General features: G+C 40.4%; 1 protein-coding gene across 2 annotated transcripts in view; it reads right to left on the bottom strand.

Annotated features, from left to right (window-relative positions):
• Positions 1-14466, bottom strand: part of Arhgap20 (Rho GTPase activating protein 20) — an 88278-nt gene that overhangs the window by 19236 nt on the left and 54576 nt on the right. For both annotated transcript variants that reach the window (XM_036192781.1, XM_036192780.1), the window contains exons 5-9: positions 11552-11593; positions 10603-10687; positions 7982-8059; positions 5473-5539; positions 2875-3063 (exon numbers count right to left, since the gene is read on the bottom strand). In XM_036192781.1, coding sequence (XP_036048674.1) covers positions 2875-3063; positions 5473-5539; positions 7982-8059; positions 10603-10687; positions 11552-11593 — 461 coding nt within the window. The remainder of the gene's footprint in view (positions 1-2874; positions 3064-5472; positions 5540-7981; positions 8060-10602; positions 10688-11551; positions 11594-14466) is intronic.

The raw sequence follows: 14466 nt of genomic DNA, 5'->3' as shown, positions 1-14466 counted from the left end.
CCCAGAAAAGCCACTCTGAAGACAACCCATAGCAGTTACCTTCTAAGTTCACCCTGATTCCAGGGCTAGTCATTCCTTTTTTTAACTAACCTTTGATGTAAGAGTAAAGGAAATTTCCACCTTTCAAAACCCATGTTGCTTTGTGACTGAGGTGATTAATTTGCAATGAAATGCTAACAGGCCATTGTCAAAAGAAGAAGGATCTAATAAAATTCTACAAATACCATTCAAGAGAGAAATATGCACAATTAAAATTGTATACTTTTATATTTCATCTTAAAGCATTTCACATAGCTAAGTTTTGCTAAATACCAATGCCATTATAAAAGTTCCATTATAGATAAGAACATTTGCATTCAACTTCTACAATTAGATCAAGAACTTCAAATCCCAAATAAGAAGTGCTATATCTATCTATCCTCCCCAAAATTTATTTCTCCTCATTGGCAGACATTGTGCTTGATTAGATTTTGAATTCTACCAATAAGAAATTTGTGGAAATTACCCTTTCTCACAGAGCATCCAAATAATTTTCTCATCATGCTATATCAAATGGATTACATACAGATAAAAATTTTCAAAACTTCATTGGCAATACTTTGTATGGCCAATACATTTTACTATCAGGCCCCTTACAGAAAAAGCCAGGGAATTCCTAAACAGCACTTCACAAAACCTACTCACACAGCACCCTAAACCTACAAACGGAGGTGTGTGAATGCTACACTTGCTGTTGGTAGCTGCAGAGAAGGTGATTCGGGTGTCTTAGGCGCACGGGCTTTAGCTGCTCTCTCCCTCACCTGTTTACCCTGAGCATAGAAGACACAAGCACCATCTTCCAAGAGAGAGGAAACAAGAGAATGCAAAACAATGAATGTATAAAGACCCTTAGTAATTACTCTAATGAAAGAAAAGCATTTAAAAACTGTGAATTTATAGTCTCCTTATATGGCAATTTTAAATTCAGCTGCTAAAAGAGCCATTAACCTGTCCACGCAGTCAGCAAGTATTTTACTGAGCACTTAAGATGCCCCCGGTGCTGGAATAGAGACCAGTATCTGGCCTCTTTGTTTTAGCGGTTGAAATCATTATCTCCAAAGCAGTACCTCAAAATGACCCAAGGATGTGCCCATCCAGACTTAGGATTCCAGACTCAGTTTACTGTTAGAGGAGAGATGATGATGACGGATATGAATTTAAGTACATTTGCACAGCTTGATGTTGGTGATGTTGGGAAGCCTGCTGTCTGATCTGTTGCTGACTGCAGTGAGACATAGCACTTGAGGCCGGGTCATTAGCAGACAGTGGCGAGGCTGATTTGTGTGTGGAGATGGGTATAAAACAGGTGGTTCAGATTGCCCAGCCAGTATGAGGGTGTGTTTGAGGTTGGTTATTAGTGATGCCAAGCTGCCCTTCTGCTGTATGATTTCTCCAAAGTGCTCAGCAGTCATCTAGAGAGGCAAAAGAGCTGAGGTCATCTGCAAGAGGGACTGTGGTGCCAATGGGGTTCGGGTCACGTATGGCTACAGAAGCATGCAAACATAGTGGGGACATGGTGACACTGGCAGACTCGGTAGGTGAGGGGAAGGATGAATATGGAGTTGAGTCAGTAGGCAAGGGGAAAGAGGAATATGGGCTTACAGATAGGAAAAGCATAACGAGCAAAGGCTGTTGCCACAACAGAACACACCTTTTTAGCCCAATAAAGCAGAACTTGGGATGAAAACTGAGTTTGCCCCTGATAACTGCAATTATTTTAGAAACTTACAGCTGTTTTAGTATGAAAAAAAATCAAAGAATTTAAATGGATTAGAGGAGATCCCAACTGAAAAGACCTTGGCAATGCATAATATTAACACTTAAAGCAAGAGAAACCTTTGTAATAATTATTGATTTGTCATTTCCCTCTAAGTTTGGATAACTGAACACATTTTTTTTTTTTCTTAAAGTAGGGTCATTCAGCTGTGAGGTCAGAAATGTAGAAAAATGAAAAGGCACATTTTCATGAATGCTGCAGTAGCTGAACACAGATGAAGAGTTTCATCTGGCACTCAGCTGATGCCAATAAGCTGTCATGAGATGGGAGGGTGGCCTCTGATCTTTTGAGGTCCATGCCTTCTCTTTAAAGCTCTTCCTCCTCAAACTTGTTCATTAGCAGAAGGCAATGTCACTATTCACTGGACCAGCTGACAAAAGCAGACATAGAAACACAGTATCAATTTCCTATCACCCTTAGACTTTGGGGTTTCAATTTTCTTTTGTTTCTTCATACAGTCTTGCTGCAGACTGAGCACTTTAGTGCAAGCCTGGGTCAAGGCAACTTATAATGCTCTTCTGTTTGACATCACAGTTACCATAATACAGCCTTTATTATGGGGTAGCAATGAGACAGCTATGTTCATTGGGAATTCATGTTAGATTAGTAGGCTAAGGGGAGACTTCAGTAGAAATCATATTAGTCTTCACATACTTATCAGGACCAAGATCCTGGTCAGGGCATCACAGTCTTCTGACACCCGTCATGGACAGGCTCCCTTTATAATGTGATCATTTGGGGGGGGGGAAGACACATAGTGGAGTATATGACAGCACAAAGAAGTCATTGAAGCACCTGCAGCGTCACCCGCGCCTTTGACTGCAGTGGGCACAAAGTTAAAGGGGACAAATTATTCTCCCTTGTTTCTGAGTCAAAGTCAGAAAGCCTATTGCTTAGTTTATAGAGCCTGTTTCCAAAATCCCATCTTTTCTTTTGAAATCTCATACTGGAAAGTTCATCGGAGTGGAAGTTGGGTCTTTGCCTTTGTACTAAATTGGTGTTCAGGAATGCAAGCTTTTGCTGAAAGAGGGTTCTATGAAGGAGGGGAAGCGACTCACTGCTCAGTTGCTGGGCTGTCGCCAGGCGGCTGGGTTTCAAGATGAACTGGCACTGCATCTCTCGGGGCAGCTGTTCCATGAGGAAAGGCTCTTGGAGCTGGGATGGGGTGGCAGAGTCTTTTGATCCCTGGGTCAGAAGGGCAGTGTCTCGGAGATGGCTCATTTTAATTCCATAAGGATACTCATGCCCTACAAAGAGAAAAATCCAAATGCAGACTTCAGGCTGACTGAGTACCACCAGCAAGTGCTGAAGACTGGAGTGTGCAGTGATTTACACCTGGGACATCTGGGACAAAGAATCCTTTTGTTCACGGAAAGATCCATGTGCCTCGTCTACAACTGGGGCCTCTGCACATTGCAGGTGGCTCTACCAAATCAGAGTGGTTGTCTCACAGCAGATGAATGGTGAGAGAATGAAAAAAATCTTCAAAGAATCCTTAGAAGGATTGTAGACACCAGCTTGTGAATTGCATAGTGGGCCTTTTCTGGGTTTGCAGCTAAGAATATTTAAGAGTATCTCATTTTCTCCCTTGACACCAAAGGATCTGTAAATCTTGGGTGATCTGTATTCTAAATCCATAATGGACAATATTTACCTTGGCTGCCATACAAGCATTGTTGAGATCAAACAAGGAAACACTAGTTGGTAACATTACATTTAAAAACCGAGACAAAGATGCCTGTCTGGTAAGGATCACTATAACCTGGCAATGGAGCGGTGAGTCACTGGCCCCCTTCATTGTTTGTGTTCCTCAACACAAATATAGTACAAAGGTGTGATGGCTCATGCCTGAAATTCAACACATGGAAAGCTGAGACAGGAGAATCACTGAGTTTGAGGCCAGCCTGAGTGCCATAGCAAGTGCAAGACAGGGCCTGGGCTACTGAGGCCATGTCTCAAAACAAAACAATAAAACCACCACCACCACAAAACCCCCAAAGATTCACCCTGACTATTCTCTAGCACATCTGTGTGGGAGCCATTTTTGTATTCTGTTAGTTCATAATTAGTTGTAGCCCTGGGACTGGCTTCTCTGATTTGCTTCTCTTTGAGGCTGGTGTTCATAGAGTTGAAAGAACTGTAGTAGGTTCAGAATACAGATGTTAACAATGAATGGACAAACTAAGGAAAACCAAATTCTGCACATCTGACCATAACCTGAGTTTAGCTGGTTAGACTCCAAGTAAACTCATTGGTGAGGTATAGTCCTTCAATCCTGCCATGATAGAGATCCTTTAAGCAATGATAGTACATTTTCACCTACAATCACTGAATGTAACTCGGCAAGCCTTTCCTTTGCACCAGATAGAGGCATACAAGGCAAATGTGATACTGACATTTATACATTACAGCAACTTCCCAAGACTATGGCAACACTGCCCCTAAAACAGCAATACTAAAAAACGAATCTATAAAAATGATGAGCAGCTAATCCACACTGCTTTGTCAATCATACTAGCAGAAAATTTTAATTTCATAGTTTAGAGTTGTAGTACTCAGTGAAGTTTAAAGTAGGTCTATGCCTAAGAGTCACAATCTACTTAGTTCTAACATATTAAAATTATTTTAAATATTTATTTTGTTTTTAAATGAAATTTCATTGTTGCTTATCCACTTTTGCACACATGACAGCATTTAAAAGCAAACCTGTCTGAGGGAATCAGTTTTGCCCTCAGCATGGCATGGCAACTTCCTATTTCCTACATATCAGAGTACACAAACATCTCATAGAAAAGTTTGGTGTTAATTACTCAGATCACCTGAAATACTCAACCATTCAAGAGTAATCTCACTGACAGTGGATTGTACAAAATGATGCATATAGCACATATGGCGCAGTACCCCAAAGGTAGGAGGATTTTTAAATTGTTAACACATTGTTATAGTTGTTTTAGTATCTGAAACAGATGCCAGACCTTATTTTAATTGCCCTATTTGTTAATTAGAGTGAAATTACTAACCAACAAGTAAGTTATAATCTAATGATCAATAGTTCCTCACAACAGTGGGGTTTTGAATTCCAGGCTAGCCTAGACTATGTAGCAAGGCATTGTCTCACAGGCAAAAATGAGAATCATAAAAACAAATGGAAATTTGGCTAGAGAACTAGTAAAGGAGATTACTAGTTAGTTGGAAAACTAGTCAGTGAAGACTTTTAGGAGTTAAAATGGGTTAACGTCACTTTCTTCATGACTCTAAGGGAATTCTGGGTGCAAGCAGATGTTCCATGCTCAGGGATGGGTGACAATGCACCACTCTACCCCACATAGTACTCTGTGTATAGAGGCAGCCTTGTCATCAGAGCAGGGGGAGGAGAGACAACAGGCAGCCCAAGACTCTGAAAAACCAATCAAGAGGAATTCCAATGCACACTGCTCTCTCACGGAGAAGAAACCCCAATAAAGGGCTTGGCAAGATCTGCTTGCAAAGTAAAAAAGCCAACAGGAAAATATGTTTCCCAACTTTAATCACTATCAGCCTGAGAGAAAAGATCCCATTGTCTAGCTCATAGTAAACACTTGGTATAGGAACATGGGCTCAAGATCACAGAGCCAAAGGAAACATGGATGCTATCTTAGACTTGGACAGGCACTCACCAATAAGTGGGTATGGCGCTGCTTCTTTTCCAGAATTCACCCACAGCTGGTAATCTCTCTCAGAGCCCTTGAGATACAAAAAATAGTCAAAACAAATCTTTCATGTTAGGTCCTGAATGTGGAGAGAGTTTGGGCATTTTATACTATTTAGATTCATGGGTACATAAGGTTTGGGGGATGGTAGTGCTTATTCCTACAGCCATACCCTATTTAAAAACAGGGGCCATCACTCTTGCTCCTCTCATGCCCACAGTCCCCGTGCTGACCTAGGATCTCACAGATTGCAGTAGAATTAGACCCTTCCTATCAGTGCTCCACAGAGTGTGAAAGCCTAAGCAAGCCCTTTCACAAAGGAATAATATACTTTCTGGTTCTAAAAGGCTGGTCTCACTTCTGAGAGTCTGATGGTCTCAGACAATACTGGACTTAACATCCAATGTGCCCCTGCAAGACAACTTTCTTACCCAGAAAACCATAAACACAGCTGTCTGTGATACTAAAGTCAGGTCACAGAGGCCACTTTTTAGCTGTGTTTAGCTTAGTTTAGAGCCTCTGGGCAGGGGAATGACCAAAAGGCTTTCAGGAGATGGATAGCGAGTTGCATTGACTACATTTGAGTAACTCCACCCAGTCCTGGGGACAGAAAGAATAAGAGTTCTATCTAGAGAACAGGCTTAGTCATGAAAATCAATAAAATCATTCACTAGTGTTATATAATCCAACAATACTATAAATCCCACTTGAAAGAAATAATGCTAATTATGTGGACTTTGCTGAATCCTTCAGGAGGGACAAGGCAAAATCCTTATATGCAACTAGAATAGAGATAGCTAAGTCTGTTGGAAGCATTGCATTGTTCTGCCTTTAACTTGCAACCAAGTCAGGGCCTGGCCTTCTAATAGAGGGCCCTGGCTATTACACATGCCATGCATTACTCCTGGCCACAAGTGCATGCACACACAGACCATTTCTTCTCTACCTTGTCCTTTGGACAGAAGAAGAACAATCTAATAACAACAATTTTAGGTAAAGTCAGAAACCTTGTACAATATCTCTTAGAGTGGGTGTAATAAAATAGTCTCAATTCCTAATTAAAATTTTTTTTTTTGGCATGAGCAGATCAGACTTTAAAGGAGAAGGCCGAGAAAATGTGTCATGAAGTAGTTAATCTTCCTTCTTAACTTAAGCATGTGCACTCTCTTCCGAAGTATGTTTGTGTAGGTTAGGAATCAATGTAGAAATACTTAGTTTACTCATTGCATATAAAATTTAATTATATTTTAACCATATTTACTAGATTTTAATAATCAGATTTTTTAATCCCAAATTTTGATTGCCTTGAGTCATTATGGGCTTAGTAGCATGGGTAAGCACAAACCTAAAACAAGCAGTAATATGATGTCTTAAGTGTATCATGTCACAATATAGTTTTAAAAATGTACTACATTTATTGTGTGTTTGAGTGTACACACACACACACACACACACACACACACACACGCATGCGCGCATGTATGCCAATACATGTGGAGGTCAGAGGATAACATTCAGGAGTTAGTCCTCTCTTCCTACCAAGTGGGTCTTGAGGATGGAGCTCATGTATGTCATCAGGCTTGGTAGCAAGCACCTTCACAGCTGAGCATCTTGATGGCTTATCTCATAGTGCATTTAAAAATAAAGCCCCCTAGTTTAATAGAGGAACTCTCTATGGGGTGCTAGCAGGGAGGCACAGGGAGCAGCTCTCCAGTCCTCCTCCCCTGACCTCATTCTCAATGTTCCAATCATATCCACTAACAACATTTTCAAACTCACCCCAAAAAACTAAGGGTCAGGTTCAAAGCAAGAGAGGCTGACATGGTCAGCTCAGTAATGCTCTTCAGATCTATGACAGAATTCAAAGCTGTGTTTTTATTGACTCATTCTTAAGAGGAACCAGCTGTCATCCTTAGGACTTGAAGCCAGTCAACACAAAAATTGTATTACAGAGCAAACTCTTAGGGACTGGTAATCATCTGGAGATTGAGTCTTAGAATACAAACACTATCACATGATCAAGGACGTGATGGACAGTCAAACAGTGACAAGGGAGTGAAGGAAGTAACAATTTTCTTATGAAACCTTCACCAAACTCTTTGCGCATATGTGCAGGACATATAATGAAAATGCACATTATTACTCATATACTTCTTACTCTAAGATTCTAGTTTAATCATTATGTCGTCAGGTCACAGAGATGTTAAAATAGAATAGCATCCACATCATGCTAATGTAAAAGCTTTCCTGTTTTTTTACATCTGAGGGGCAAATGTAACTTTGTTATTGGGTGTGTCATGATGGAAGGGATTATACTTACATCTAATTTACTAAATATTATTTTGAATCTAAAATACCAAAGTTTAAAAGATTATCTAGGTGGTGGAGGCAAAGGAATCACACATTCAAGGCCAACCTGGGCTACACAGCAAGACCATGTCATATAAAGAAAAAAAATCTAGCAGAAGTAACTTACAGTTATCCCTAACATTTGTAGTGACATGTTGATAACTTCATTCGCTGTGTCTGAATTCATTACTGTTATAGTTTTAAACTGTAGAGAAAAAATATAAACATAAATGAAGAGTTTAACACTGGTGAACAAATGATTGTAGGGCGATTATCCAAAGGTGACTGCTGATCCCAAGTATAGACAGTGTGGAGCACAAGCCCTCCATTATGGATCACTTTCATTCTCTGATATGTTATGGCAATGAATAATGCATTCCTTTCTCTTAAATGATGTTGTCCACAAAATACAAGTGCTTCAGAAAGCTCCATGAGTGAGAAGATGTGAACCCAGTCCCAGTCAGTCACAAACACACAGGTACGCATCAGCAAGGCTCTTCCTCTGTTCTGTCCCTACATGTGCATTTCTAGAACCCAGTGGGCATAGTGACAGGGACAGAACAGACCTCGTTCTGTTGACAGCTGTTCTCACAGTACGGGTTTCATTTCTTTGGTGTGAAATCAGTTAGAGAGAGACCAGGATGAGAACTGCTCACTAAAGTATCCAAGGCTTCCAGTGAGAACTTTCCAGTGTTGGGCACCAGAGCTCCTGGGGTTAGAAGTGCTGCAGTCCATCCATGGCTTAAAACACATGAGTCCATGACCAAGTGGAAGTTCTAGGAAACCCACTCTGTCAACTACCATAGTTCTCCACTAACAGAAAGACAGTCTGAGACAAAAAGGAGAGAAACCAACTATAGCCTCTCGGTATCTGGAGAGTGCACTGGACCCCGAGAGACTCACATACAAGGCATGCTACTGAAAATTAACTTGGTCATACATGTACGTAATATGATAATTACAGAAAAACTAGCAGTTGGTGTTCTGCCCCTTAACACAGGGCCTACGTACATGGTACAAATGAGCTGCATGAATGCAAACAAAACGACATGAGAGGAAAAAGGTGAGCCCCACTGATAGCCGCCACTTGTCTGTCATCTGCAGATTTCCACCTAGGAGCCAGTTACCAGACAGGGCAGACTAGTAACTGAAACAGGTTTTCGAAAAGTCATGTACTCTGATCTCATGAGTTTCTTTTACTCTCAAGGATTATGCCAAAAGGTCTCAGAGCCCAAAAAGGGAGGAGAGGGAAGGCCCAATGTTTGGCATTTACCAGAGTGGCAATAAAAATGGTATATAAGGCAGGCTTCAGTCTAAAACAGGCTTTTAGGAAAGGCTCTGCTGCCCTCGCCCCACGTTTGAAAGTCCATCTATTCAATTGAAGAAACTCTGCCATAAATTCTTCTGTGTAGTGAAGTATCCATGTTCCCATATAGCTAGTGTCTAAGGCAATTGTTCTCACACTGGGCACATATATGCTCAGCACTCTAGTTACCGCAGTGTGTCTCCCTACAAGCCTTTCTGGGGAATGGAGCTAATGAGTTTCACCATACAGTGCTTCTTGCCTAGTGAAATATGAAGTAGATAGAACCAAAAGTGTGCTGAGTTTAGCAGTATTCGTCAACAAGCTACATACAGCTTAAGGCTAAGAATAAAAGAATTACTTCCATGGATGCATTCCTAGTGGGGATTCACTCTAGAAGCGTGGGACCCTGAAAGAGACTCTTCACTGACACTCATGCAGGGAAAAACCTGAGTGTGTTATGGTACCTTGATTTACCTATGACTGCTTCTTAAATCTTTTCTTCAAAAATGAGTGGGACATCAGTTTTTTAAGCAGGTATTTTCCATACTTAAATGTGATAAAAATTGAAACCATGAAAATCCTTAATGTAACCAATCATATCAAAGTAAGCAGAAACACACTAGGGTTTTGGGTTGTTTTGTCTTTGTTTTCTCTATTTTACTGGAGGAGATCTGGGAGTTTCTTAGTCTAAAAATATGAGTATGTCCTTAAAGCAGGATCTTAGGAGTTGGTCAGAATTTTTTTTTTTTAACTAAAACAGAACTCTCACGAACTACATTTGCATGCACACAGTGACTGTGACCAAGAGCTGCTGTGTAGTAGTATTACAGCCCACAACATCATGAAAAGACAAGTTCCCATCTTGTTCATGATTTATAATGGTTTGGCTCTTATGTACAATTTCAGCCAACAAAGAATACAAGGAATAGACTACTAAAGACATGATGTCTAGCATAAAAACATGGTGATCCCTACATGATGTCACCTCTATCAGATCTGCTCTTTAATCTCAGGGATTTAAGTCGTAAGAACTCAAAGAATGAGTTTTCAGAATCAGCCGACTGAAGTGACAAGTTGGGAAGAACTACTTAATGACAAGTGACTCCTGTGGACTGCCTACAGCATCAGCAGCTGTTCCTGAGAGGACCCAGACACACTCATGCCGGGAGAAGAGATTTCCGACAAGCTGTATTCCAGCCAACAGATGTTAAATATTGCAGTTAATATGAATTTCGCTTGCTTCACTCTCTGGCATTGCTTTTCATGCATATAAAGACACACATAAATGCACACACCCCTACCATGGTACCCCCAAATGCTAGCCTTCTGTAGTACACACTGTCTGTCTGTCAGCCCGCCTGTCTCTTTTTTTTCTTCATCCACAATGTTTTCTACTTTATGCAGGGACATGGAATTTAATTTTCTGGCTCAGAAACACTTACATAGGCACAATTCCCAATGTCCTTGGCGAAGATTTTGAGAGGAATGCTCTTCGGGTAGTCCTTTTCTTTTTCTAGAGTGATGTATCTAATCAAATGCAACAACAACCCAAAACAACACTGAGTCAGATGAGATTCACTAATGGCTCATTAAAAAAAACCACTTATTTTGATAATATTGTCAATATACTTATATGCTCTTTTTTGGTGTGAGGGGGAGAAGGACATATGAAAGACTGAGCAAAATCAGATTATATGATAGGTTGAGAGGGAAATTTCCCCCAGGTCATTGGGCATGAGCCCCCAAAACAGTGGGCATCCATGACAAGTGGTGTTGGAGGTGAGACTAGGTAAAGGCACTTGAGTTTGTCCTTACAGCCTCCTGTCTCCTCTGAACAGGTCTCCACCTTGCTGGGGAGCACGTGACTACACACTACTACTGTGCAATGAATTCTCTTCTCGTTTAGCTGCCTGGCATGGTGTAAATCTGGATTTTCCCATGGGGTAGGGGAATGGGGGAGAGAGAGGAGGAAAGAACTTTGCCTCTGATAACCCCACATTGACTATTGTATTTGGTATAGTCAAGGGCAGGGATGATAACCAATTTTCTGAGATACTTTGAATAAAACCCTGCAATTATGAGGACTTAAAATGCACTCTGAAGAAATGACCAGCTCCGAGTGGTGGCTTGGAGACTACACAGAGAGAAAACATTGGTAATTCTTTAATGTGACCCCAGAGTTCCCCTTCCTGGAATGAGGCACTTGTAATAAGATAATTTTCTTTACATATGTTCCAGCTGCTGTACAACGTGAACAAGTGGTTATTTTGCATACCAATGCCAATTTCCATTAAAGAGAAGAAGGGGCATTATTGGGGCACATCTCTGCAGTAACACGTTTGGTTTAAGCACAGGTTAATAATATTAAAAGTGTGCACATGGAAAATATACCTCTGAAGGAGAGACAGCCATTTGTCCTTTTGTTCTGGAGAGCTGCAACCAAAGAAAACGGAGGAGAGATGAAGCATATAAAACACTGATGCCAACACTGAAAGTCTGCCAACTCAGGTGACTGAAACAACAGCCTGCTGCTAAGAATCTAGCTGTGCCTGAATGCTGTGAGCTTCACATAACCACCTAGAAGATGCTGCAGGCATTCCAGCCCCGGGGAAGCTCACACAGTTCAGGACAGCTTCATTAAATCCAAGGCCGATGCTTGTTAACATGCCACTGCTCTTTCACCAATGGTTTCAGGTCAGGGGCCAGGGGCTTGTTTGGTGGAAAGAATATCTGAGTTGGGAACAAAATATTTGTTTTCAAAATTGTATATAAGTGAGATCATCATGGGCAAACCACTTATCTGAAGCCTCAGTTTTCCTGACTGTAAAATTGGACTAATTATTCTCTCCAAGTGCTTGTCATTTTCAGTTTACGTTGTCATTCACAAAACTAGAAAGCATGCTTAATATTGAGATCAAAGGAAGTTCTGGCAGATGGATGGAGATGCCTTGGCCCAGAAACCAGTCTACCGTCAGGAAACATTTTGCTTTCATCTCATATACACAAGGCAAAATAGTAATTTGGTAGATTTTTTTCAAAGCAAACTTATTTTTAATTTCTAAAACCTTTTGGTTAACATGAATGCACATACAATTAATATGCTTCTACTGCCACTGACGAAATTGATGTTTGAATTTAAAAATTTATCCAATTTATTCTTTTTTTTGTTGTTGTTGTTTGTTTTTTGAGACAGGGTTTCGCTGTGCAGTTTTGGTGCCTGTCCTGGATCTCACTCTGTAGACCAGGCTGGCCTCAAACTCAGAGATCCACCTGGCTCTGCTTCCCGAGTGCTGGAATTAAAGGCATGCTCCACCACTGCCTGGTCCAATTTATTATTATATGAGCCTGTCAATAACAAATTTAAAAAGTTTCTAGTCTCTGTATAGAAACTAAAAACATTCCTTGTTCCAGAAAAATGTTTAATACATATTTGTAATTTGTTTTAACTTTATTGCTTAACTATCTTCACATAAGCAATCTTTCAGGATTGGCAATCAGATGATATACTATGCATTCTTTTATCATGAAATGCAACATTTTCATAGTTAATAGTTTTGGCCATCTGAAGGTTTTTCCTTAAACTGTGTGTGTATACTTGTATGAATATATGCTACATGTATGTGGGTGCCCACAGTGGCTAGAAAAGGCTGTTGAACCCCTGGAACTGGAGTTACAGAGACAGATGTGAGCTGTCTGATGTGGGTGCTGGGAACTGAACTCTTCACTACTGAGTCTTCTCAGCCCTTTGTCTTGTGTAAATCTCCCTCAAGATTCAGTTATATAAATTCTGATCTAGAAAATGTGTTCTAGCACCCACATTATGAAATAAAGTCTACCTGTACCCCATTTTTGGCTGCGGTTCTCACTATCCTGCTTTCAAATGCACAGGAGAGAGTTGTGCTTGTTTGGGTAGTGTTTTGTGAATGCTATGGTAAATGGGAACTACTTTGTGTCTTCTTTCATTCCAGTACCTGTGGCTGACAGACTGAACTTCAGTTACTTGACATCTTCAAAATCTGGTACATGCTGGTGCTTCCTTCCAGGTCTTAAATACCCTTCCTTCCAACTCTGTTCTCTAGAGCCCTCAAGTAGCTGCTGATGTTTGTGTTTTGCTCAGAATTTTAAGCAGTTATCTACAGGGCGGTCAATCTGTTAAGACTGAATTTTTTCAGTCAGTTGCCATTTCTTCACTGTTGCTCTCTTATGTCACAGCTCAGGTGTATAACCAGGAAACAATGATGTTTACTAATAACCAAACTCCTGACTTTTTTCAATTTCATCAATTCTTCTGGAAATGTCTTTTTTTCTGTTCTAGGTGCCAACTTGGGGCCACATATCACATTTAGGGACAGTGTCTCCTTAGGAAAGGTCTAATTTCCTAGTCTCTCCTATTTCTGTTTTCACTTGGGCAGTTTTGAGGAGGAATTGTTAGGGAGTCTGTAGACTTTTCCTCAATTTAACAGATGTTTATGACTCAATTAGAGATGTGGTTTTTTTTTTGTTGTTGTGTTTTTGTAAATGGATACTATAGAAGTGAATTGTTCTCATCAAATTATATTGAGACCTACAGGATATGACTGGGAATATTAACCTTTACCATGTGGTTAAAGAACCATGCTTTGCCCAGGCACAATGGCCCTTAAAAGTATGTGGTCACCCTCACAGGAAATTGCTTCCTTTTACCAAGCAAACTAGACATCTGTCATGGAAGTGAAAAAACAGGATGACACAAAAATGTGTGTCTGCTAAACAAGTCCTTAAAATCCCATGCAGGTCAACAATGCACAGCAGAATGGAATGGCACGTCCACTCATTGGCCACAGAGGAGCAGTCTGGCTTCAGAATGATGCCTGCGTTGTTTGGTGGTAAAGCAGGAAGAGACGCAGAATGAAAAGCTTCATGTGTATGTGATGAACACTAAACTCTTTAAAATGGAAATCAATACTGGAGCTGCTGTACAGTTGTTCAAAATCACAGGTATGAGTTTTCATCAGCTCATCCTGAGCCAGAAAGTCAAATAACCATGTTCAGGCTGAAAGAAAAACACTCCGTATTCATTTGTTCCCTAAACACATGCCAGCCTAGAAGTAGGTCTTGGGAAACTAACTTACACTCTTTAACAAGGTAAATATGGTTATGATTACCACATCTCTATAGATAGCAAATCAGAACTTAACATACAAAAGTACTTTTGACACATTATCTGTATCACAGAAAGCTTTTTTTTTTTTAAGCAAACAAGTTCTTCAAAACTACCTCTTATTCAAACTTAACTGTGCTAATTTATAAACAGTGCTTCAGTAAAG

The sequence above is a fragment of the Onychomys torridus genome, chromosome 7 (genome assembly GCF_903995425.1).
Source record: "Onychomys torridus chromosome 7, mOncTor1.1, whole genome shotgun sequence".
Taxonomy (NCBI): Eukaryota; Metazoa; Chordata; class Mammalia; order Rodentia; family Cricetidae; genus Onychomys; species Onychomys torridus.
This window is presented reverse-complemented; position numbering and strand designations above follow the sequence as displayed.